This window comes from Canis lupus, chromosome 36, assembly GCF_048164855.1.
Source record: "Canis lupus baileyi chromosome 36, mCanLup2.hap1, whole genome shotgun sequence".
NCBI classification, from domain to species: domain Eukaryota; kingdom Metazoa; phylum Chordata; class Mammalia; order Carnivora; family Canidae; genus Canis; species Canis lupus.
This window is the reverse complement of record NC_132873.1, coordinates 14,473,476-14,499,437: the sequence shown is the minus strand read 5'-3', so window position 1 is coordinate 14,499,437 and position 25,962 is coordinate 14,473,476. Positions and strand designations below refer to the sequence as shown.

The 25,962-nt window shown below is 42.0% G+C and overlaps 3 protein-coding genes and 1 non-coding gene across 4 annotated transcripts; 1 reads left to right on the top strand and 3 right to left on the bottom strand.

The window, feature by feature from the left end:
- Window positions 1-434: 434 nt before the first annotated feature.
- On the bottom strand, window positions 435-4,364 carry LOC140625373 (gamma-crystallin C). Its single transcript, XM_072812647.1, has 4 exons — window positions 4,229-4,364; window positions 2,057-2,139; window positions 1,713-1,955; window positions 435-707 (listed from the first exon to the last, which is right to left on the bottom strand). The coding sequence occupies exons 1-4, from the start codon at window positions 4,362-4,364 to the stop codon at window positions 435-437; spliced, it is 735 nt and encodes a 244-aa protein (XP_072668748.1).
- A 2,133-nt stretch (window positions 4,365-6,497) lies between these two features.
- Window positions 6,498-6,604, top strand: LOC140625924 (U6 spliceosomal RNA). Its single transcript, XR_012025191.1, has one exon. It is a non-coding gene; the product is annotated as a U6 spliceosomal RNA (small nuclear RNA).
- Window positions 6,605-9,638: 3,034 nt separating this feature from the next.
- LOC140625372 (gamma-crystallin B) lies at window positions 9,639-13,944 on the bottom strand. Its single transcript, XM_072812646.1, has 5 exons — window positions 13,861-13,944; window positions 13,588-13,809; window positions 11,553-11,648; window positions 11,213-11,455; window positions 9,639-9,914 (listed from the first exon to the last, which is right to left on the bottom strand). Exons 1-5 carry the CDS (start codon window positions 13,942-13,944, stop codon window positions 9,639-9,641), a joined length of 921 nt encoding a protein of 306 aa, XP_072668747.1.
- An 8,491-nt stretch (window positions 13,945-22,435) lies between these two features.
- On the bottom strand, window positions 22,436-25,871 carry LOC140625347 (gamma-crystallin A). The gene is made up of 3 exons (XM_072812630.1): window positions 24,287-25,871; window positions 23,943-24,185; window positions 22,436-22,772 (listed from the first exon to the last, which is right to left on the bottom strand). The coding sequence occupies exons 1-3, from the start codon at window positions 24,293-24,295 to the stop codon at window positions 22,500-22,502; spliced, it is 525 nt and encodes a 174-aa protein (XP_072668731.1). The 5' UTR covers window positions 24,296-25,871; the 3' UTR covers window positions 22,436-22,499.
- Window positions 25,872-25,962: the final 91 nt, after the last annotated feature.

The following is a 25,962-nucleotide window of genomic DNA, read 5'->3' as shown; positions in this document are numbered from 1 at the left end:
CATGTAATCTAATCAGGCTTTTTGCCAGGTGGGCTTCTCTTCACTGCTCACCTATGACCCTCCATGGCTTCCAGTCACCTGCTGAGTCAGAAGGAAGCTCCTGGAATGCTGTTCCCCAGGGCCCTCAACCCAATGCCTCCCTCCTCACCAGTCACCCTCTCCCATTTTTCTATGTTGACCTCCCTTTCTTTCTTAGACAGGCCACCTCCTCTTTCCACCCCTACTTCTGAGCCTGTTTCAGACTCATTTCACTTTGCAGAGCTTCTAGAACGGACCCCTCCCCACTTACTTGCTCCTCAACCTTTACCGGGGAGCATTTACAGGTGAATTCCTTAGCACACGGTGAAAGAAAAACAGAAGTCAGCAATTGCCAACAATACAGACTAAATACTTTATTAGGTTCCAAACTGAGAAAATGGTAGTGTGAACCTATTTTAGTATAAATCCACCACCCTCCGCAAAGAGCCTGCCTTAGCATCCATGGCTCCCCAGTCGTGGTAGCGCCTGTACTCTTGGGGCCTCAGCAGGTATTGCCGCCCCAGGTAGTTGGGCATCTCGTAGAGGACCCAGCAGCCCTCCAACACGTGCACGGAGCGGACCTCACTCAGGTGGAAGCGGTCCTGGATGCAGGAGCAGTCCTCGCTCAGCTCAACCATGAGGCCTTTGTGATCCTCTCTCTCATACAGCCGCAGCCTGTGGGAGCTTGTCTGCTCGTCCACAAAGAGAAGGAGCGGAAGAAGCAACCAAACAACAAATGAACTTGGTAGGTTGAGGCACGGGATGGCCAATGTAGAAACCTAGACTCTGAGATGGCTGTGTGTGCCGTGTATGGATCTGTGTTCTACTGGTGTTTAATAAATGTTTGCATTCTCATTTTTTAAATTTCATATCTAGGAAAGGTAAATTTTTAGAGGTTCAGAGTCTGGGTTAGAGTCTATCAAAATTCAATAATCTTAAAAAAAAATTCAATAATCTTGACTCCCAATTCTCTAATTTCTATTGATTTCTAGGTGATAAGTCAAATATATATTCTGAGGGGGAAATGGAAAGTATTTTGACTAACATTCTTTTAATAGGGGTATTATTATTATTTTTTGGAATAATATTAGTGTTATCTCCCAAATTTATATACATACGAGTTTACAACCAAAGTTGGACTTTCAAAATCACATGCTTCAGTGAAAATTAGTTTAAACAGTCCCTTGAAACCAGTATTCAACTACTTTTCCAAATTAAGGGCAATGAATTACCTTTTCCAAAGTTGGACCCAAACTTTGATTAGCCTCTGCTAACAGAGAGTCAGTTTTTACTAGCCTGTACTGGAACCTAAATCATTCCCCATCCATTCTTTACTGTTCATTAAAATGACAGTCTTACGGTTTCAAATTTTTAAAAGCAACCCGTTTGAAGTACAGCCCGCCTAGGTCCAACCAGCATCCCATTCGCAAGTTTTGTTCTATATCCCACTGTGACAGTACATTTGTTACAAACACCTTTGCAAGGGACATAATGGTAGCAAAAGTGAGGCTGATTCTTCCCATAAGGGAATTCTTCATGAATTCTCGGCTGGCTTTGTGCATTTGTCTCTCTGGGCTTAGGCAGTAGCCAAAGCCCACTCTACCCTGAATGGCTTTTAAAGGAGAAACGTCCCTCCCTGGTCAACCATGCAGGGAGGACAGCAGGCAGCCTGGTGGAAACCAGGTTGACCTCACCTGGGGGATGAGACAGCAGGAGCGGATGGAGTCGCTGAAGCCCAGCCACTGCTGGTAGTCGGGGTAGTCCCCGCGCCGCAGGAAGTACTGGTGGCCCTGGTAGTTGGGGCGCTCGTAGAGCATCCAGCAGCCGCTGTCCACGCGGATGGAGTTGCAGCGGCTGAAGTAGGGCTGCAGGTTGGGGCAGTCGCTGCTGCACTCGTAGTGCCGGCCCTGGAAGCCGCGGTCCTCGTAGAAGGTGATCTGCAAAGGAAGAATGATTCCGAGTTAAATCAGTGGCTCCCCACAGATCTCATATAGAGGCATTTTTTTTCTTCTTTTCATTTAACTTGTATCCCGCTCACCTTCCCCATGGCTGGTTGACACGGATGTGCGAGTTCAGTGCGACCGGCCGGCAGCGCCGCGGGTCTATATAGCAGGGCTGCTGCTGCGTTGGCAAGAACAACACAAAAGGGGCCCCAGGGGGTGAGTAAGGGGATTTTATGGATCCCTTTTACGTGCTGCACTCAGTGGAAATGCCTGTAGAGTTTGCCCTCATTCTCTGGTATATTCTAACGCTGTTCTGTATGTGTCCTAGTTGAGTCCCTAGAGTTGCTTTTATTTGGATTCTTAGTGTTTTGTAAATTTATCAGCACATCAATCTGAACTTTTGACCCGGAATTCATGTCTCTACAGATATGACCCCATGATGCCCTATGTATTTTTTTGGGGGAAATCTATGCCTTTATAGAAGTGTTCCATGATTCCAGAGGCTGTCTGCGATATAGAATGCCACAAACACTTGATTAACTGTCCCTGATGGCAGAGGTCATTGTAACTTAAAACTGTTTTTCTTCATGCGATTTACCAGCCCAGTGCAGGCCACAGGTCTGGATTCCCACCCTTGCTAGTTTTGACTGTGGTGATCTGATGCTTTAAGACATAGCTACTAAGTCCTCCTTTGGTGGGTGTACTTCATGTACTAGAAACCGGCCCCTGGAAGTCAACTTGTGATAAGAACCAAGGGGGAGGTTTCTATGGTCGTTGGGTCCAAGACTGAGAAGTATATTGCTTTTGGAGTACTTCCCCTTTCCAGGGTGGGGGGAGGCAGTAAAGCTTTTTAAACTCAGAATGTCCCCTTAGTAGCCACATGAACTTGGCAAACCACATAGCCTCTCAGAGCCAGAGTTATTTCAGAGTACTTACCTTATGGGATATAGTAAGTCAAAAAAGAAGGAATGAAAAAAAGGAGAGGTACTCGCATTTAGAAGCTGGCCTGGCATTCAGAGCTAAGCCATGTTATTCTTCTGTTAGACATAAACAATCCCACGGAATACCAACAGGGTTACTCTGAGACTATGATGCAATGAGACAAAACAAGGCGACTTCATAATTTTGTCTAAGCACAAGCAAAAACAAAGTCACTGTACCCCCCACACAATACCAAACACTCCGTCTCTCAGCCCACATGATTAACTCCTTCTTTAACAATTGCAGCTTTATCCTTCTAGGCTCTCCTCCGCATGAGTACATTTATTGAGATACACAATCATAAAATTTTCCCCATGTTCTGACAACATCCAACCTAGAGGGATCTCCTGCCTTTTTAGACTCTTCCCCAAATCCACTCAACCAAAGTACAAATCCTATGATGATATCCTTTGCTGACACCCTTTGCTAAGACACCCCCCCCATTTCCCCATGGTGTGTGTTCTCTCTTGTTCTTTTTTTTTTTTTTTCTCTCTTGTTCTAACAGCTAATAAACCCAACTTGCTTTGTGACTGGTGTTCTGCTAGTCTTTGACAATGGGTTTATGTGTACAATGGCACATGCCAGGTGAGCATTAAGTAAATGTTTCATGTTAGTAACAGTGCAACATTACTAAGGATGACTTCAGCCTGTTTGTCTCTCAAACATAGTCGATCCTCTCAGGTGCATGAAAGATTTCTCTGCTATGAAGCCATTTTGCAGTTAACAAAAAAAAAAAAAAAAAAAGTAGACATGGAGGGTAATTTGGAAATCATCTCATGGCTTTCAAACTCTAGTGTGTCTAAAGAATCACCTGTGCTTGTTAAAACTGCAAATTGCTAGGTCATACCCTCTCCCAAGGATTGGCATCATCAGATGTGGAAAAGACTCCGGGAATCTGTATTTCTAACTAGCACTAGATCGTTCTTGGATCAAATTTTTAAAAACGCTAGTCTGGTTTACTCTTTTTTTTCTTCTGGTAAGGAAAACACATTTTAGCCATCACCAGCTAAGGTTTACTTAGCACTTATATGTCATTTTCCTTAAATATGTAGGCAGAAGAATGCTCTGCTTTGTTCTACAAAGTTTTATATGCACATAATGAGAGAATTAAAGCAGAAATTCCAGCACTTAAGTGATAGTGCTGATTAGACAGGAAAAGAGGTGAAGGGGTCAGAAAATGCAGAGTACTAAACTTTAGTCTTGTTTTTTCCAGATCTTTCTCTTTCTCTCCCGGGGATCCTGGCTTCATTCCTTTAGCGACCTCTCTAATCTCCCCTCCCTGTCACCCTGCCCTGTAGCTGCCTTTCTTGCATTCTCATCATCTTCAGCTGGACTGTCCACAGTCTCCTGACTCTCTCCAGCCTTGCCCTCTTCTACACTGCATTCTGCCAACATGCCAGGGTGATCAGAATCAAAACGCATCAAGTCATGTCACAGCACTGAACTGAATGTTTGTGTCCCCAAATTCATATATTGAAACCCTAATCCCCACTGTGATGTCTGGAGATGGGGCCTTGAGAGGTAACTGGGTCATAAGGGTGGAGACATCATGACAGGATGAGTGTCCTTAGGCACTTCCTCCCTCGGGGTAAGGGCATAATGAGAAGACAGTTTGCAAACTAGGAAGCTGGCTCACCAGACACTGGATCTACTGGCACCCTCATCTTTGACTTCCCAGCCTCCAGAACTGAGAACTGTGAGAAAGAAATGTTTGTTTAAGTCATCCAGTCCACGGTGTTTTTGTTCTAGCAGCCTGAGCTAAGGCAGCTACTTACCTGCTTGAAACCCTTCCCTGACTCCCATTGCCTCCAGAATCAAGTACTGGCTCCTTAGCCTGGCACACCTGGCCTGAGATACTCTGTCTCCAGACTTCCCAACAGATCACACTGAATCACTTGTAGTGTCCCAAAAACACAATGTTATCTCACATTTCTCATTTGCCCTCCCCCCAGTTTTACTGAGATATCATTGAAATATTGCATGTAACATGTATGCAACATATAGATTTGATACAGTTATATATTGTGAGATGATTACCATCATAGTGTTAGGTGCATCACCTCACATAATTAATATTTTGTGTGTGTGGAAACATTTAAAATCTACTCTTTTAGCAACTTTCAAGTCTATAATACAGTATTGTTAACTATAATCAATACGCTGTACATTAGATGCCCAGAACTTATTCATCTTATAGCTGGAGGTTTATGCTATACTTCTCTTGTTGTTTAATGTTCTAATCCTTCTCACTGAGATGCCAGTTCTACACTTTTCACCCAGGGAGATTTTAGAAGGTTTATCTCAGATATCAATTCCTCTAAAAATTTTCTTGAAACTTTCTCTAATCTTCCAGGCTGGATTTAATACTGCCAGTTTGGTTCTATCAGGCATCTTGCTCATACCACTATAATGGTAATTATCACTTATCTAATTATTTTGTTTAGATATCAGTTTCTTGAAATGAATGAGGGGAGCCCCATCCTGGGCAGGGACTATTTTTTGTAATCCTACTAAATGGCAAAATGAACTGGCACATGAAGGCTACTCAATCAATGCCTGGAGGATATGAATGTTATTCCCTAGTCTGAAATCCATTGTTGTGATAGTCCATGGGACCTATTTTGAATGCTCAGCACCACAGGCATACACACTCACATCAAAGTTCAGTATTTGCAACTTTCAATGTGTAGGATGACACAAGCACTCTGCATTTGATCTATTTAATAGGCCTTTATAACAGGGGAGATGAGTAAGCAAATGAGAGAAAACAGGAATGTTGTGTTGTCCCCAAAGCCTTCTGTTCCTTGGTAATTCTGTCTACTTTTTGTGTTTCCTGAGATGACAAATTAATACTACAACTGCAGTGGCCAATTCCAGAGTATCACTAGTGTCTGAGGTCCAGCCAGCAGTTGACCTTAATGCCCACCTTCCTGCTTCCTAGTAACAAATGTATAGCATTTGTATCATACACATGCTTGGTTCAATGAGAAGAGGTCATGTGTCTGGGAGCAACAAAGACCAAAGTATCTCAAACAGGGAGATTGGGTAAGACACCAAGGATCAGCATCATGGCATCAGCCTCTGGTTCTCTTTCTCAGCTTGTCTTTGATGACTGTTCAATAGCTGACAAGAAGATGGGCAACCAATGACCCACCTCTTCTTAACTCCTATGATGTCCCATTTGGATTAAATTGGCTTTTGTGTGAAAAGTAGTACATTTCTTCTTGTTTAAGCAATAGGTGGTTGTGATTGTCATTTTTGCCTTAACAAACCCACAAGAAAATTTGATCCCCTGAAGTTTCAGGGGAGGAAATAAGACAGTAGCAACATCAGGACCTAACCCCATGGCAGCAAGGCAGGATAACTAGAGAGGGAAGCCATAACGAGGAGCACCCTTTGAGAGTGTAACTCAATATAGCACTTCTTGGCACTGTTTTATGGAATGACTTCACTTTCTTTGCTTGGTGGGTCTTCTATAAGGTTAGATTGGCCAGAAGACACTATAGGTTCAAAGGGAGAAAAGAGAGAAAAAAGAAGAAAAAAACTTAGAATCTGGTGCTGACTTTGGTAGCTTGCATACTAAAATTAGAGTGATATAGAGAAGATTAACATGGCCCCTGCAAAAGGATGCCATGCAAATCCTTAAAGCATTCCATATTTAAAAAAAAAAAGATTTAAAATCTGGACTTATTATAAACTGGGACATACAGGAAATACTGGTGCGTATAGGGTATATAGGCTGACACTGGGTTTATCTTGAATTGTTTCTTCATCTTCAAGGGGAAAAGGTTAGTGGGATCATGTAGGGTATCCCTTCTCCCCTTCTTCTCTGGAGGCTGCTTTCATCTCAGAACTTTTCAGTTCTTTGAGGTTCCATAGTACTTTTGAGAGAGGAGGGAAAGAGCCCCAGATGAAACACTGCACACCTGGGGCGCTATCTCTTGGCTGTTGCTGTTACACTGCTTCTCTTTTTTTTTTTTTTTTTTTTTAAAGTTTTTATTTATTTATGATAGTCACAGAGAGAGAGAGAGAGGCGCAGAGACACAGGCAGAGGGAGAAGCAGGCTCCATGCACCGGGAGCCTGATGTGGGATTCGATCCCGGGTCTACCAGGATCACGCCCTGGGCCAAAGGCAGGCGCCAAACCACTGTGCCACCCAGGGATCCCTACACTGCTTCTCTTAACAGAGCAGAACCAGGACCAGGCCCCTCCAGAGCCAGACTTAAAGCAGGGACACCTGGGTGGCTCAGTGGTTGGGCACCTGTCTCCGGTTCAGGCGTGATCCTGGGGTCCTGGGATTGAGTCCCCCCATCGGGCTCCCCATGGGGAGCCTGCTTCTCCCTCTGCCTCTCTCTGTAAAAAAAAAAAAAAGGAGGAAGCATAGGTGAGGACTTAGTTTGGTCGTAATCCCTCTGCCCTGCTTCCCCAGCACCATTACTTCTCTCTGTTGATTGTTTTTAGTTGTGGAATTAGAGGAACTATACTGTTTTCTTTGCCTGTACCCCAGAGATGGAAATACAGTTTTCAAGAAGAGAAACTTGATCAGTGACATCCAGGGTCTCTAATTTTATGTGTTTTCGGTTCAAGTGTTTCCAGATCATTTCCATGCCTGAAGTCTGTGATTTTATGCCCAACAATGTAAAATCCAGCACTGCAAGAAGCTTTTAGCTTTCCAATTTATGTGATATGTTATTACTGGCAAATAGAACTCTGGCTGATGTCTCCAGGAAGCCAACGCTAGTGTTGGGAGTTTAAAGGTTGAAGAACTGGGATTTAGGAATAATTAATATCAAATAATTCAAGAATCTGACATTTTCTAGGGAAAGAACTTTTATAAAGAGCCTAACCAAGGGCTCCAGTTTGCCTTGGACTGTTCTGGTTCATGCCTCTTGCCTGCGTGTGATCCTTAATGGCACACACTTTCGCTCTCAAAAATGACTCAGGTTAAGCAACAAATTAGATGCTTGTTTTGTTCACAAGCCACCTGAATGGTAGATATGGAGCCCTGGAAAGCATGGGCTGGAAGGAGACTATAAAAAATGAAGAGCCATTAGCCATTTTTACAGCTAAGAGTGGAGGAGAGAGGAGCAAGAATGGGAAAGAAGACCACACCCCCCAGCAGCTGGTTGGAGCTTACAGACTGTTTAGAACAGGGCTACTAATATTAAATTTGATTTTATTGTACTGCTGTGATCTAAACTCCTCCCACAACCTCTATAATGAGGCTGGCTGCACACACAAATGCTTTATGTGAGAGATGGTTTAGGAGCTCCAGGAAAAGGAGCTATGTCTCCCACCTAAATCGGTGAGATGCATGGGGTGGGTCATATGGGGAGGACAAGATGATCCATCCAATAACAAGTTGAGAGGGGAGGGTGACTGGGGAAAGCATAAATAACTCATTCCCTTTCCAGAATTCCATGAGATTTTGAGTACATATGTGACAGGAAAAAGTGGGTACACAAATCTCCCACTCCACATGAAATGACATTTCAGCCATTTCATTAGAATCTCAAAGAATGGGATGCTTTAGATGGATTTTGACCTGAAACCATCAGCTTCATTGTAGAGCTTTATAAGAGACAGACCCAAAGACCATATTTAATTACTGCGGGATGCTACTAAGGATGTTGTTTGCTCTGTACCCTCTTTACTAGGACCCACATGAAAACTTTCTTTTAGGTTTTAGTGCTGGGAATGGTTAGACTAGTCTTGAATAACTAATTTATTTGTCTCATGGACTCTATTAGTCATGGAACTGATCTTGTTTCCCCCCTCTGTCTTGGCTGCTGGATTCGAACCTGGCTTTATCTATAGCCAACAAAAGGCATTAGAATATGAGACTCCTTGGGCTCAAATTTCACTCCTGGAAAATAAACATCCCCAAAGGAAACACACATACAGTCCTGGAAAATAAACATCCCCCAAGGAAACACAATACAGTCAAACCAGCTTCTTCAGAAAATGTGAATTCCTTATTTTCCATTTAGTTTTACTTTCCAGGTATGGTCAAAATTCTTTACTTCCTACTAAAGTGATAGGAGGTTGAGTGTCCTTATGTGCATGTGATTTTGGTAGAAATCCTGAAATTCTTCTATAAAGCACATACCACAGAGACAGTGAATTCTATTTGAACTGCAAATCTGGAGGAATGAGGTATTGACATGGAATTGGCTGCTGTTAGAAGGATAAGGCATGCAAGAGGTGAGGGTGACTAATTTGCTTTTGAAGCTAAGGGAAGGGTTGAGATGCTAAGATGCTTCTCAGCTAAGATGCTGAGAAGGGGTTTAGATGCTGAGATGACTTTTCTTATTTATTAATACTTGGACTACATGGAAAAGATAGTGGAGATAGCCTAGGATAACTTTAGGTGTTACAGTAAATACCCACTTATCATTGTAGCTGCAAGATTATCCTTTTAAGACTAACCATAAATGTCGTTAGCCCAATTAAATTGAACCTTGAGTCTACATGGTTTAGGCTTTAAAAGAATGCTGGCAATGATATCCTCTATTTTATCCCCCTTAGAAGACAGTATTTCCCATCATAAAAACTCTGTTAATATGTTTGGCTAAGTGCCATTATTGCTTATGAAGGTTTAAGAGACAAAAAGAAAAGCAGGACTCCATAGTGCCAGAAACACAAGCTAAATATTTTATTGGATTCTAAAGGACAAAAGTGGAGAACATAAATACTTTAGTAAAAATCCATCACTCGTCTCAAAGAACCGACTTTGGCATTCATGGCACCCCAGTCAAGGTATCTCCTGTACTCCCCGGGCCTCAGGAGGTATTGCCTTCCCCTGTAACTGGGCATCTCATAGAGGACCCAGCAGCCATCCAGCACATTGAGGGAGTGGATTTCATTGAGATGGAAGCGGTCTTGAAGAGAGAGACAATCATCTGTGATCTCTGACATTTGTCCTCTGAAGTCATCTCGCTCATAGATCCTCATTCTGAAAGTGCCAGAGTGCTGGAGAGGCAGAGAGAAAAGCAAAGGTATGTGAACACAAATGGAGAGAACTTAGGGTTCTAGCTCCTACACCAACCAGGCCCCACCAGCCCAGAAGTTCTTGGAGTCTAGGTTTGCTTCCAAAACAATCGTGTTGTAGTGTTAAAGAGCCCGCCCCCGCCCCCCCCATCATCCACCAGGGCATCTAATGACTTATGGGTAATGCTAGGGACAGACTCAGCATCCCTTCAGTGTCATCCACCCAGTCTCTGTCCTTGGCAGCCAAAGGTGTGTCTCAAATAAAATCGATCATGTTAAGGCTTGTTATCAGAGAAGGTCCTTCTCCAAAGAGAAAAGGATAAGTCATTGGAAAGCAAAGTCCCATTTGATCGAGTACTCTGGTTAGAAAGGAATCAATATTTAGCTATTTTCTGTAAGGCCAATGTTTTGGTTTTGTGTACACCGTGGAACATGAGATTATCAAGCTCTTGTGAAAAAGAAGATGACACATTTTCTTTGTCTCTCTTTTTATCACTTCAGCTTACTTCAGATTTCAACTTATCTGACCCTTAAGCTTTCTTTCTGGTCTCTTCTCTAGCTGTCTTCGTTTCCCTCAGCACCAAAAATCATGTCCATTAAGCTCTGTTTGGATGACACTATACCCCATGCCTCCCACACTTCAGCACATTCTTCTAAGAATTGTGCAATTACTCTCTAGGAAAAACTGAATCTCAAACTTTGGCTTTGGAGTTGGCCTTTCCTCTCATTTATACCTCTAAGGGAGCGAATAGATACTGACCATGAAATTAGAACCAAAACCAGCAGACAGGGGCCTATCTTCTCCAGGAAGATAATTAAATATAAAAATGAGCCAAAGCAAGCAAGCATATTTTTACCAATTAAGCAGACCCGGATTATAACTATACGTTTTGATATATTATTTCTGAATCCCTGCTGCTTGGAATGACAACTTTAGGAAGTTACATCTTAAACACACGGCAACTTCTGTTTTCCCTAGGTCCTGCTTTTTCTCAATCAGTCTTTGGCTTTCTAATGTATTCAATTATATTTAAAATTTTAAAAATCTGAGATCATGTGAGTGAAAAAAAGCAAGCACCACAGAGTTCATGGAGAATGGCTTCCCACCAGGGACATCCTTCTAGAATGGACCGCAGAATGTCCCCCATCGGGGACATCCTTCTAGAATGGCTCACTCTCATCCTCTGCTCTCTGGTCGGAATGATCTGGTTGAAGAAGCGTATCTGCTAATGGCTTTCGTGTCCAAAGAGCCCCAGAGAGCAGGACAGAGCCACGCTCACCTGGGGGATGAGGCGGCAGGAGCGGATGGAGTCGCTGAAGCCCAGCCACTGCTGGTAGTCGGGGTAGTCCCCGCGCCGCAGGAAGTACTGGTGGCCCTGGTAGTTGGGGCGCTCGTAGAGCATCCAGCAGCCGCTGTCCACGCGGATGGAGTTGCAGCGGCTGAAGTAGGGCTGCAGGTTGGGGCAGTCGCTGCTGCACTCGTAGCAGCGGCCCTGGAAGCCGCGGTCCTCGTAGAAGGTGATCTGCGGGATGGAGGATGTGGGAGCTTGAGGCCACCTGCCCCCCGCGCCCAGGAGGCTGCGCCAGGGCGAACACCGAGCCTGGCTGCCCCGCACTTACCTTTCCCATGGTGGAGCGAGGGAGCAGGAGGTGTCGCTGGGTGCGGTGTGGGCCGAGGGGGAGTGCCGCTGTATATATAGCAGCCCTGACTGCTGCCTCCGCAGGAAATCACACAAAAGGGGCCCATTTCGGTGAGTAAGGGGATTTGCAAGCTCCCCGCTCCTCCTCCCCCTGGTCATTGGGGTTAGCTGAATGGTTTACTCTCATTCTTTCTGGTAGGTTCGGGTTGTTCTGATTCACTAAAGCTGTTGTTGCCACCAAAATGAAAAGAGTCTTTACTCTTTTAGTTGAGCAAAAGGATGAGCGAAATTCTATCCCCCGTGCTTTTATTTTGTCGCCTACTCTGCTTCATTGACTCCTCAAAGGCAATTAAACCAAGTAATGGATTCTGCTGTTTGTTTGTTTGTTTGTTTGAGCTTTTATTGAAAAGCAGAATTTAAATAATAAAGGATCTTCGGGAAGAGGGAATCAAGTGAAAAATCTGTGGAAGTGCTTTAAAAAGCGGAAAGCTTCGTTCAAATTCAAGATCCTGTGGTCATCATGGCTGTTGTTTTGGGGTCTCTCTTGAATAAAATTGATACTTGACTGGAGATTTGTAGGCTCCTGGAGGTTGGGAATTCTCTTTTATTCCTTTCTGCCTCTGGGCCTACAGCAGAGGGTTGGCCCTCAATGCTTGGCTTTGATCAGAAAGAAGGCAGATAGTTAAGGCCTGCCTCCCCTTCCTCACAACTCCCTGAGAGCCTAAGTTCTTCTTTCTGCTGGTGGCTGCCCAGAGTACTGCTTGCTCTTTTTGTTCCTGTCCTCTTTCAATGTCCTAAGATCTTTCTCTCCTCATCACCATTACAGACTCTTGCTCACTTGATAAGGGTGTGGGTTAGTATGAAGAGTAATGTAGAAACCCTTGAAATACCAATGGCCTACTTTCTCACACTTTTGAGATGCTGGAGAGCACCCAAGCCAGATTGACAGAGCCTCTTGATCATACGAACTTCACTTCACAGGTGTGGTATATGGACTCTTGAGGTCCCTGAGACACTTTCAAGAGGTTCATCAGGTCAGAACGTTTTCATAACAATACCAAGATGTTATTGACCCTTTCACTGTTAACAATACCAAGATGTTATTGACCCTTTCACTGTTATTCTTTTACAGGTGTATGGTGGAGGTTTTCTAGAGGCTATATGACACTAATCTGTAAAAATGTAAAACAATTCCGATCTTTTTGTTATTTGTTTTTGATTTGGAAAATATAGTTATTATTCATAAGAATATGTTATTTTTGTTAATGTGTAATAGATTTACCATCTAAGGCCTTGAGTCAGAGGCCTGTACTCTCAGACTTCTCAGTTGTGTAGCCAGCTTCCAATGTTAGACCATCAGGGACCTGGACTGGGTCAGGTAGGGGGGTGAGTGGTGCTTTCAGGATTTGCACCACTGTTCGGTGGAGGAATAAGCAATTGCAAGTGACACTAACTGTGACCACCTACCTTACCTGTCCTATGCCTTGCTTTCACAGTGCTTCCTCTAAAGTTATTTTTCTTCCCAGGACTTATAAACACCATGAAATCGTTGAATAGGCACCATTTGTGGAGAACACATTCAAGGATCAACACCTACACATACACATGCACTTCTGCAGTTTCCACTACAATTTGTGTAATCTTGGGAAAATCACCTAACTTCCCTAGGCTTTGGTTTCCCCATTTATAAAATAGGAATGGTGATGAAAATCAAATGCAATAATGAACTCAAAAATACATGATAAACTATAAATACCAGTGGTTAAAATATCATATCATTCATATTTTAATAAATGTTAAGGATGATAATATTAATAGAATTCTTGGTACATCAAATGAAAATAAATATGACTGTGTTTCTGTGTTTCAACATCACAGTGTCTACATTTTTTGCTTATTTTATGGAGACCAAATGTGATCAGTGGATAATATCAGTGGATAAAATGTGAAATGGTTTGAAATTTAGCAATGATCTTGTTTGGTAATTTTGATTTCAACAATCAAATGATGACTACCATTTGAGTGTGATCCTGAAGCAAGGTGCCATGGAGAGGAATAACATAGACAAGGGCAGTAGAGTCAGAGCAGATAGAGTCCTTGAAGTTCACCCACTGCTGGTGGCAGATGCCACAGCCCAGAGCACGCAGCTCTTGTTGTCCACTTGCATGTGCCAAGTTGCCACAGCTAAAGCAGGACCGCAGGTTGGAGTGGCCACTGCTGCTTGCATAGGAGGTAATCTGCAATGGAACACGTTTACAGTAAGGGAAATCTCCCCAAGATCACATTACCATGAGTTCATTGACAAAATCCTGTTCTACACCCTCCCCCACTGGTGAACTGCAGATGCAGCAGCCAGGGTCATCATCAGCCATAACAGAGGCTCAGGTATATGTGCTTACATGCGTATGTGTGCACATTTCTGATTTGGCTAACAGTAGAATTTTGCCTTTTTTTCTCATTTCTATATCACTAGTGCAGTCTTTTTTAATGTGTTTGACTTTTATTCTTCATTACATTAAAGCTGTTAAAGTGCTTTGGAGGTCTTTGAAGCTGTGTGGAAGAGGAAAGTTGGAAAGGACAAGTCAGAAGAAGTATCCTTGCTCTAATTATTTGACTAAACTTTTTAATTTCTTAAGAAACTTAATTTCTTAAGTAGAGAAATAATAAGAATAGACACAATTCATGCTAAAAACTATGGGGACATTTGCATTAAATCACAGCAGGCTGGGAGGGCCAACCAGGGAGGATTTGTTCCCATTCTGCCTTCTAAATTTAAGATGTCTGTGAGGAGCTGGGCCTAGGGAAGGGAGCCATTCCTTGATACTGGAGCATCTTCCCTTCTCAGAAGCTTATCAAATCCTGGCTCAGTCTAAGCAGCCTACATCCCTCTTCTAGGACACCTCCTCTTCAGACCAGCTTTACTTGGCTCTCTCTTCTCTGAGCACCTACCTCCACTTCATCACCACCCAACTTAGCACAGCAGCTCTGTCTTTCTCATATAATTTCTTCTTTTCCTTGTTTCAGCAAGGTTATGAGTTCAAGAATAGGGCCATGTCACACCTCTTTATCCCCCATCATGATTTATTATTAGTTAGTTAGATGGATAAAGAGAGCCCCACAAACATGAAGAACATGAAAAAATAATAATTCTAATTCTATTTTGGAAAATGATGACTCTCCCACGTGAAGTCACCCATGCGGATGTTCAGAGACATAGAAGCCTCTTTCTCCCACTCACTCAGCTACCACTTTCTCTGATTCCGATGCCCTTTGCTTCTGCCTGTCCTGGGTTACCTGGGAGGACTTGAAGGGAGGTAAAAATGGCCCAGAACCCCAGGCTGGTGTGGGCTGACAACAACAAGGCCCTCCAAGAGCACACCAGGGCTATGCTATTAAAGTCTTAGAACTGGGCAGCCCCGGTGACGCAGCGGTTTAGCACCACCTGCAGCCCAGGGTGTGATCCTGGAGACCCTGGATCGAGTCCCACGTCAGGCTCTCTGTATGATGCTTGCTTCTCCCTCTCTCTCTCTGTCTCTATGAATAAATAAATAAAATATTTAAAAAAAAATAAAGTCTTAGAACTTCCCTCCAGCAGCTGAGGGAGAGAGACAGGGGAGTGGGCCTGAGAAACAGAATGAAAATGAAAGAAAAAGTAGTAAGCAATATTTTGTGAAGGAAAATAATAAAGAGTATTCTTAGCTGTTTCCTTGTAATTTTTTTCTTATACTTTTTTTTTTAAAAAACGATTTATCTATCATCTATCTTTCTATCTATCTATCTATCTATCTATCTATCTATCTATCTATCTATCTGAAAGAGAGAGCGGCAGTGGGGCAGATGGAGAGGGAGAGAAGCAGACTCCCCGCTGAGTGTGGAGCCCACTGTGTGTGGGTGTGGGGGGGGCTTGTACTTTAGAAGGTGGATGGATCAATAGAATGAGTCTTTGGATCCCGGATGATGTAAGACATGCTTTGTTATGTCTCTTTTTATTACCAGCCAGCAGCCCATTCGATTTATGTGGGAGGTTAAGGGATTGAAGCCAATGCAGCTCTTATCAGAAATATTTGAATACTGAGTTTAACCGTAACATTATGTACTAGTTGTTTGTTTTTTTAATAACTGCAAAACTTCCTTTTGGAAGAACTGGTCTTATTTAAATCAAAACAAAAAGTTAGAAAGCTGTTTAGGGTCCTCTAGGAGCTCATGGTTAAATGAACCTGTAGATCAAAATATTTGAATGGATCTACTATAACCCCTGCTTTCTCCTAAAAACAAGATCATTTATTTAGGAGCTATTATAGTCACGTGAGGCTGTTAGGAGCCTGAGTGGAAAGAGTTCATTACCCTTCTCGCCTCCCCCACACACATGTTTTTGTTTACAAATTGGCTTTTCCGGACTCTCTGGTAACCACTCCTAAGTGAAATCTCTTGAGTTCATCAGCACATCATTGACTTGACCCTACTGAAGGAAGCCATGTCTACTTTCATTTAAGCAGTTAGGATTGAAACTGCAGCAAATCTTACAGTACTCATTTGGCTCATGATGATGAAAATAATAATAGGTAATAGGAAGTAGCTTACTGTATAAAGAGTGTCTGGTATGTTCCAGACATTGTACGAGGAATCTTGTACAAAGTACATCATGTAGCCAACACAGCACAATTATTATGGGAACTTCCCCAAATATTTGTGAAATCTAGAGCAACAGCATAAATAGAGCCTTCTCTATCTCTCCGCTCTTCTCTTTTCACTCCCTCACATGTCCACACTCTATCCACATGCTCTTTGCCCCCCTTCCCTTCCACAAACAGCTGCTTTTGACTACCAGTGTTTTTGGGAGGATAGACCTGGTAAAGACTCTCTTTTAGGTCTTGGAATCAAGGGTCTAGATAGAGGGAATTCTGGAGTTTTAGGTAAAAGGAGTGTGGTCTAGAAGTGTGGGCTTGTCCCCAGGGTTCCACAGATTCTTGTCCTGTGGGGAAGATTGCAGCTAGAGGAGGCTAGAGTAAGACCCTCTGAAGCACCCAGTTCAGGCCAAGATCCCTGACAGACCAAGTCTAATCATAGTACTGATCACTATAGAGAAACAAATCCAAAAAGGTAGACATAGCTAGTAAGTGAAGGAACTGGGATTTGAACTCAGGTGTGTCAGCCTCCAAGGCCTAAACTAATTGCTTCTACATATAACAATGGCTTATCTTAGATGTTCCTTTCTAGGTGTGCCTATCTTATATCTTTCCTAAATTGCATGCTTCTCAATGTCATACTTTTAATTTACAAAAGGCTTCGCATCCAACTAGCTTGCAGTGTCCCTACCAACCCTGAGAATCTTTGTCTTTAACAGGAGTTCTGGTCAATTGAAGTGGATTCTTCCAAGCTGCCAAGCTCAAGAAATCAGCATTAACTGCCAAGCTCAAGAAATCAGCATTAACTGACTGTAACAGGCTCTGTAATCCCTTATTCACTTATTTGGACTTCTTATTCACTTCTAAGACAGTGGTAATGAGTGACTGTCAAAGGGACATTAAAGAAATTCACCTTTCTTTGACTTAAAGAAATTTTCTAGAAAACAGCTAATTTATCCTGACTCTTTTTCCTTATAAAGTCCATATATGCAGCCCAATTAGACACAACGAATAGAGTGATGACTACTACTTACCAAGCTTCTGCTTTATGCTAGCCTCTTTATAGGAGGGAGCTCATTTATTCCTCATAAGATCATGCAAGTGGGAAAACTGAAGCTCAGGGAGGATAAGTAACTTGCTCAAGATCAGCCAGCCATGGGTGGTCAAACCAGGACCAAGTCTATGGAGCTTGAAGCCTGCATTGGTAGCCACTGAGATACTCCACTTCGAAACCTGATAAAGTCTTAAAGTATCAGAGCCAGAACAAAATGTGGAGCTCATCTTATCTAGACCCTTCATTTTATAGAGAGGGAAAGTTTTGGGGTACTGAGCTTTGTGCCATAAAATGCTGTTTTCTAAGTCTCTAAATTCACCAGATTAAAACAAAACCAAATCCTAAATTAACAAAGTTATTTTCGGAGAGACATGTCACCTGGTTTTTCATTTTTTTGTAAAAACAGAGATCATACATCTTTAGTCACCCAACCAGAGGACAACACATGATGATTTAGCTAGGCCAGCAACAAAACCTCAACTCTTCTACGTATTTGGAATTGATAAGAGCCACAACATTTTGATAATATGTGTTTCTTTATATTTATAATTTATCTTTGTAAGTTCCTTTACAAGAAGGAATTTTATTTTAAAAGAATCTTCATTACTTAAGGTTCTGTACAGAACATTATTTTTTAAAGACTTTTTTTTCTTTCTTTTTAAGTAATCCTGATACCCAACATGGGGCTTGAACTCACAACCCTGAGATCAAGAGTCACAAGCTCTATGGACTGAGCCAACCAGGCACCCCAGAGCATTAGTTTTTAAAAGATCTTTGTTGATATATATTCACATATCATACAGTTGATCCATTTAAAGTATATACTTGGGATCCCTGGGTAGCTCAGCAGTTAGCGCCTGCCTTCGGCCCAGGGCGTGATCCTGAAGACCTGGGATCAAGTCCCACGTCAGGCTCCCTGCATGGAGTCTGCTTCTCCTTCCGCCTGTGTCTCTGCCTCTCTCTCTCCTCTCTCTGTCTCTCATGAATGAATAAATAAAATCTTAAAAAAATGTTTTAAAAAAAGTATATACTTAATGATTTTAGTATGTTTATAGATATGTACAACCATTCCTACAGTCAATTTTAGAACATGCTCATCAATGCAATGAGAAATCCTGTACTTGTAAATTGCATTCCCTTATCCACCATCCTCCGAGCCCTAAGCAACCACTAATCTACTTACTATCTTTGTAGATTTGCCTACTCTGGATATTTTATATAAATGGAATCTTATAACATATATGTTTTTGTGACTGGTTTCTTTCACTTTGCATAATGTTTTCAAGGTTCATCCATGTTATAGCATGTATCAGTATTTCATTCCTTTTAATGGATAAATACTAATGGAATACTAATGGAATTCCATAATATGGATATATCACATTTTATTGATCCAATTATCCATCGATAAACTGGGTTGTTTTCACCGTTTAGCCATTGTGATTGGTGCTGCTATAAATGCTATGTATAAGTTTGTGTTTGAACATTCCTTTCAATTCTTTTGAAGATATACCTAGAAGTAGAATTGTTGAGTCATATGATAATTCTGTGTTTCACTAAGGAACTGCTATTTTCCATAGCAGCTGCACCATTTTACATTTCTACCAGCAACTTATGTGAGTTCTAATCTCTTTACATCCTTACCAATATTTGTTATTTTCTGGGGATTTCCTTCCCTAAAGTTATAACTATCCTAGTGGGTATTAAGTGGTATTCCATTGTGGTTTCGATTTGGATTTCCCTAAGGACTAATGATGTTGAACATATTTTCATTTGTTTATTGACCATTTGTATATCTTCTTCAGAAAGATACATATTCAAGTCTTTTGCCCATCTTTTAATTGTGATTCTTTGTGTTATTGAGTTGTAAGAGTTGATATAAATATATATATCCAGAATATATATGTGTGTATATATATGTGTATGTGTGTGTGTGTGTGTGTGTGTGTGTGTGTATATATATATATATATATATATATCTCAACATATATATTCTGGATACTCAATTCTTACCAGATAAATGGTTTATAAATATTTTTTCCCATTCTGTAGACTGGCTTTTCACTTTCTTTTAAAGAAAATTATTATTTATTTTGTTTTCTCCCATGATTTTATTTCAATTCAAGTTAGTTAACATATAGCATATAACATATAGCATATAACATATAGCATTGATTTTAGGAGTAGAATTTAGTGATTCATCACTTAGATATAACACCCAGTGCTCACATCAAGGGCCCTCCTTAATGCCTATCACCCATTTAGCGCATCCCCTCACTCTCCTCCCATCCAGCAACCTTCAGTTTGTTCTCTGTAGTTAAGTTTCTTATGGTTTGCCGCTCTCTCTGTTTTAACTTATTTTATTTTTCCTTCCCTCCCCTTATGTTCATCTGTTTTGTTTCCTAAATTCCACACATCAGTGAAATCATATGGTATTTGTCTTTCCCTGACTGACTTATTTTGGCTAGCATAATACACTTTTGCTCCATCTATATCATTGCTAATGGCAGATTTCACTCTTTTTGATGGCTGAGTAGCAGTCCATTGTATATATACATACCATATCTTCTTTATCCATTTATTGGTTGATGGACATTTGAGCTTTTTCCATAATTTGGCTATTGTTAATAATGATACTATAAACTTTGGGGTGCATATACCCCTTCAAATCAGTATTTTTGTATCCTTTGGATAAATATTTAGTAGTGCACTTGCTGGATCATAGGGTAGTTCGACTTTTAATTTTTGAGGAACCTCCATGCTGTTTTCTAGAATGGCTGCACCAGTTTGCATTCCCACCAATAGTATAAGAGAGTTCCCCCTCCTCTGCATGCTCGCCAACATCTGTAGTTTTCTGAGTTGTTGATTTTTAGCCATTCTGATAGGTGAGGTGGTATCTTATTCTGGTTTTGATTTGTATTTCCCTGATGAGAGATGCTGAGCATTTTTTCATGTGTTAGTCATTAGTATGTCTTCTTTGGGGAAATGTCTGTTCACGTTGTCTGCCCATTTCTTTTTTTTTTTTTTTTCCTGCCCATTTCTTAACTGGATTATTTATTTTTGGGTGTTGAGTTTGATAAGTTCTTTATGGATTTTGAATATTAACCCTTTACCAGATATGTCATTTGCAAATATCTTCTCTCATTCCATAGGTTGCCTTTAAGTTTTGTTGATTGTTTCCTTTGCTATGCAGAAGTTTTTTATCTCAGGAAGTCCTAATAGTTCATTTTTGCTTTTGTTTCCCTTGCCTCCAGAGACATGTCTATTAAGAAGTTGCTATATTCACTTTCTTGATAGTGTCCTTTGATGCCTAAGAGGTTTTAATTTTGACTAAGCCTGATTTACTTTGTTGTTCTTGTTGTTTATGCTTTTGGTATTATATTTAAAACGTCATTGCCTAATAAAAGATTATAAAGATGTATGCTTATGTTTCTTCCAAGTTTTACAGCTCAAGCTTTTACTTAAGTCTTCGAGGTTTTTTTTTTTTTAATTTTATTTATTTATGATAGTCACACACAGAGAGAGAGAGAGAGAGGCAGAGACACAGGCAGAGGGAGAAGCAGGCTCCATGCACCGGGAGCCTGACGTGGGATTCGATCCCGGGCCTCCAGGATCGCGCCCTGGGCCAAAGGCAGGCGCCAAACCGCTGCGCCACCCAGGGATCCCAATCTTCGAGTTTTTGGAGTTAGCTTTTACATATGGTGTGAAATAGGGAGCTAACTTCCTCCTTTTGCATGTGGTTGTCTAATAGTTTCAGCACCATTTGTTAAAAAGCTATTCTTTCCCCCCGTTAAATCATCTTCACATCCTTGTCAAAAATCAGACACATGGTTAATTTCTGGATTCTCCAGTCTATTTCATTCATCTCCATGTCTACCCAATGCCAGTGCCTCACAGTCTTGATTACTGTTGTTTTGTGAGAAGTTCTAAAATTGAGAAGTACTCCTACTTTGTTCTTCTTTCTCAAGATTGTTTTGGCTATTCTGGGTCCCATGCAATTCTTCTTTTTTTTTTTTTTTTTCCATGCAATTCTATGTGAATTTTAAAATCAGTTTGATAAAGAAGTTATCTGGGACAGAGCACTATTTTTGCTTATATAAATTTGGAAAGAGAATTAGCATTCTGGGAGAACAGAATACTACAGAATCCACTTGACTTTCCACTTTAATACTTCACTCTGTGTAATTGAGTCTTTTTTAAAAAATTAAATTCAATTAATTAACATATAGAGTATTATTAGTTTCAGAGGCAGAGTTCAGTGATTCATCAGACTTATATAATACCCAGTGCTTGTTACATCACATAGGTAATTGAGTCTTAGAAATAGAAATTCATACTGGAATCCAAAATAAAGCTGACTGTATTGTACTCTTGAATTTGAGCAAACACTGGGGATACATGAATTTTCTACATTTACATTTGTGTAATAATTTAAAAATAACAAAATGTGTTCACAATCTTTCCCTATCTTTTCATCATAATCATCCTGGGATTTAGTGAAGCAGGGATCTCTCATCCACGTCTAGTCTTCAATAAAGTGATTTAGGCACAGAAAGGATAAGAAATGACTTGCTTAAGGAGATAAACCAGTAAGTAGGGTAACCAAGTATCCTGGTTTACCTGAGACTGAGGGGTTTTCCAGGATGTAGGATTTGTGATGCTAAAACTGGGAAAGTCCCTAAAAAACTAGTCTGAGTTGGTCACATTACCAGTAACTAGTAGAATTAGGATAACAACCCAGGCCTTTAACACTTACTTTAACACTTCTCTTCCCAGCTGAACTCATTAAGCACGCTTGACCTTCTCTACCTTGGGAATTCTGCCTAAAAGCCCTCTCTTCACTCAGCTTTTCTTGACTAATCTGAAATTCCAGCTGCCCTAACCTTTCCAGCAGGCCCTTGTCTTTGGTATACCAGCCTCAACTTGTTCTATGTTTTTTACTTTATGTGGGTCTAAGAGTTTTTCCTTCCATTGGTCTTTTCCTCTCTTTCTCAGACTGTGAGTTGTAGAAGAAGACATGGTGCTTCTCCCTCCTCATGAGTGGGGGCTTCATAAATCCTGTTGCCTGACCAACGGGAAGTAAGTAGACATTCCAAACACCTGACCTTCAGGGTCAGGTATGTTGCCAAGGATCACCATTTATTAGAGTTCAGTGATTATGTAAGATAAACAAGAGTCACTTGGTGCCAGAAACACAATTTGCATATTTATTGCATTTTGATGTGGATCATAACAAGAAACACATAACCTAGTACAAATCGATGACCCGTCTCAGAGAGCCCACTCGGGCATCCATGGCTCCCCAGTCGTGGTAGCGCCTGTAGTCCCCCGGCCTCAGCAGGTACTGCCGCCCCCGGTAGTTGGGCATCTCATAGAGGACCCAGTAGCCCTCCAGCACATGCAGGGAGTGGAGCTCATTGAGCCGGAAGCGATCTTGGATGCAGGAGCAGTCCTCAGTGAGCTCAGAAACAAGGCCCCCGTAGTCATCTCTCTCGTACAGCCTTATCCTGTGAGAGCTGGTCTGCTGGGACCATAAACAAAAGAAGAAAAATCAATCATGTGCATCTCTGATCTCAGTAAAAGTGAGTCAGCCTGCATCTTCATGCAGCATGGTTTTCAAACCATCCTGCCGGATACATGTCCTCTCCTCACATTGTTGGGCTGACAAATTAGGAAGAATATCAAAACTGACTTGGTCTTGTGGAAGAAACAAACCTTGAAATAAAGGGAACAAAAGGGATTCCTTCGTAGGAAACCATTGGTTACAACCATATTTAGTGAGTCTGTAAGAGAGGATTTTTACTCTTTTCCATTATGGCTGCATATAACTGAGTCCTAACAAGCTTGTTTCTAACTCACTCTTCACACGTAATTTACAATCCGTATTTACTCTGAGTCCACATCTGACATTTTGCCAAGTAACTGGAACCATTTGAGATTCTTGCCTCAAAGAAATTCCTATTTTATTCGTGTGTCTTTTTGGATCTGCAAATTTCTCTAGCCTACTTTTGGTTTCACTTCTTGAATCTGCTTGTCACACCACGTAACTTGGTGTCACCAGCAAGCAGAAACACAAACTCGACGTGTTTAAAAAACATTAAGCAGCACTTTGATGAGGACCACATCCCATGAAATCCTAATTAATGATCTGTCTCTGACCCTCATAAGAGACTAGTTGATAATGACTCGTGGGAAACAGGGAGTCCCTTAGGAGCTGAGACATATTGTTCTAGTTTCTAGATCCTTCTGTCATAGAGACTGTATGGAAAACAATCACTAATACAGTCAGAACACATCATGCCTATGTTCTCCCGTAGTCTCTTCAGTCTTCCTATCATTAAAAAATAATGACCTGGATAGGCTTTTTTTTTTTTTTTTCCTTTTCTGAACATGGTGATTTTTATTTAGAGAGCAGGGATCAGCTAGGTGCTACCAAATTTAACTTTAGAGACTGTGTTGTAATTTCTTATGCCTAAGAACAATCTTGTCCTAAGTAAGAAAAAAAAAAAAAGGTCACAGTGAGTCATAAGCCTGTTCACAATTTTTTTTTTTTAGATGCTCCAGAGTCAGGCAGTGCTATCCTTACTGTGAACACTCATCCCGAGTGGAAACAAAGGGACTCTGAGGAACAGGAATTTATGGCCACGGATCAGTGATGCTTTCACATCGGGCTGGTGGAAGCAAGACTCACGTAGGGGATGGCCTGGCAGGAGCGGATGGAGTCGCTGAAGCCCAGCCACTGCTGGTAGTCGGGGTAGTCCCCGCGCCGCAGGAAGTACTGGTGGCCCTGGTAGTTGGGGCGCTCGTAGAGCATCCAGCAGCCGCTGTCCACGCGGATGGAGTTGCAGCGGCTGAAGTAGGGCTGCAGGTTGGGGCAGTCGCTGCTGCACTCGTAGTGCCGGCCCTGGAAGCCGCGGTCCTCGTAGAAGGTGATCTACGGTGGGAAACAAGGGGGGGGGGCAGAAGTCAGCGAGGAAGCACCCCCAAACACAGTAGACACTCCGCTGACGTGGCCTGGCACCTCGGGGGGCTCACCTTCCCCATGGTTGTTGGCCTCGGATGATCAGCGTCCAGTGTGATGGGGACAAGTGTGGCAGCCGGTATATGTAGCAGGAGGGCTGCTGCGTTGGCAAGAACAACACAAAAGGGGCCTGGGGGTAGTGCGTGAGGGGATTTCTATGTTCTCTCTCTTTTTTTCATTTGGGATCATGGGGCAGGGGGCTCTCATTCTCTCTGGCATTTTCGAGTTCTCCTCACTAGCTCCAGTGAAAGGAATTGAGGTCAGCAGAGCCATTATGACCTTGGAGACAAAGGGCGCACTTCTCATCCTATGCAGCTCTCTAGAAATACATTACATGCCCAGCATTTTGTGTGTTTGCCTATGGAAACTGCTGAGATGGGGTTGGCGGTTCCATCTGCGGTGACTCGTGACAATCCTGTGAGTTCCAGAAGGACTTGAAGGGGTAAAGGTGACCAGAAAAATCCTCTGATTGAAAGGCAATTACATTTTCTAAATTACTTCCTTGATATGATGTGGTTTTGATAAAAGTATTTTGCATATGTTTATGTAGGGGGAAAATATTAGAATGGTGTATGTATATACCAAAACATCAGTGATGGTTATCAATAAATGGTAAGATTATAGATTCTGGTTTTATGTTTTTATTTCTCCTTTTTGCTGTTTTTGATTGCCTTAATTTTTACCATAAATATATGTGACACTCATGAAATGAAAAATAAACTCCATTTGTAAACGTGTAACTCTGAGTTGCTGGGGGAAAGCAGCAAATTTTGAAAATAAGTATAATTTGTTCTGAGATCAAATGCTTCTCCTTGGACTAAAAGAGATTTCCCAAGACTCTGTGAGACGCTCTGAGAGCAGGAAAACATACAGGATCCTTCCATTCCTCTCTCTCCCACCAACCATTTTCTAGGGTTGCTTTTCTTCTCAAAACTAGCAGCATACTTTGCCTGAGTTTTCCCTTTCTGGAGCATCACTGTTTCAAGTAACTTCCTAAGTAGCTTTCTCCATTGCTGCCACCCTATTGATTTAGAAGCACCCCTCAGCTATGCAGGGGTGCAGGAGGCCTTCAGTCCCCAGCATCTTGGTCATCTGTGGGTGTGCAGAAAGATGGAGTCAAACACCTTCGTGGTTTGTGACCCACGGAGGGCTCTGAAAAGGTATCCAACCGCAACTGGCTCTGAGTGTCCACAATATGATTTGTGAAGGTCCTTGGGCAGCAAGTGAAGCAGACGTGCAGATGTCAAGAGGACAGATAGCAGTGGCCACAAAGAAAAAAATGTTCCCTCCCAACTGGCAGAGCTAGACAAAAGGAAATCAGGCAAAGCTCTAGGACACTAGATGGGGAAAAGGGGCAAAGCTCTAGGACACCCAGGGATCTCAAGTCACTGAGGCATCCTCTGCCTCTCTCCCAGTGCTGCAGGCCTGCTGGTAAACCTCAGTTACAACCATAAATGAACCCATGTGGAAAAGGCAGCGTCGGTCTCCCCAACCACAGCACCACATCGGGATGCCATTTCCAGGAAAAGCCAACAAACCAAACACTTGTTTTTGCACATGTTCAAGACAACTGTTCTGCAGAAAGGTGGCACATCAAACCCTTAAGAGTCACATTCACTGGGTCAAATTGTTACCACGTATATTTATAAGCCAAACCACATGCCTACTCAGCATTTTGGAAAGTGTGGAA

Excerpts from the sequence above, each read along its gene's own strand:
- LOC140625373 (XM_072812647.1), bottom strand. The coding sequence starts at position 4,364 with ATGCGTTTTGATTCTGATCACCCTGGCATGTTGGCAGAATGCAGTGTA. Across the intron at positions 2,140-4,228 it reads AAAGGCAGCTACAGGGCAGG|CAGCAGCCCTGCTATATAGA; the intron begins GTGACAGGGAGG and ends TTGCCAACGCAG. Across the intron at positions 708-1,712 it reads CCTGCTGTCTCATCCCCCAG|ACAAGCTCCCACAGGCTGCG; the intron begins GTGAGGTCAACC and ends GTGGACGAGCAG.
- LOC140625372 (XM_072812646.1), bottom strand. The coding sequence starts at position 13,944 with ATGGCTGATGATGACCCTGGCTGCTGCATCTGCAGTTCACCAGTGGGG. Across the intron at positions 13,810-13,860 it reads ATTTTGTCAATGAACTCATG|ATTACCTCCTATGCAAGCAG; the intron begins GTAATGTGATCT and ends GTTCCATTGCAG. Across the intron at positions 9,915-11,212 it reads CCTGCCGCCTCATCCCCCAG|CACTCTGGCACTTTCAGAAT; the intron begins GTGAGCGTGGCT and ends CTGCCTCTCCAG.
- LOC140625347 (XM_072812630.1), bottom strand. Across the intron at positions 22,773-23,942 it reads CCTGCCAGGCCATCCCCTAC|ACCAGCTCTCACAGGATAAG; the intron begins GTGAGTCTTGCT and ends TGGTCCCAGCAG.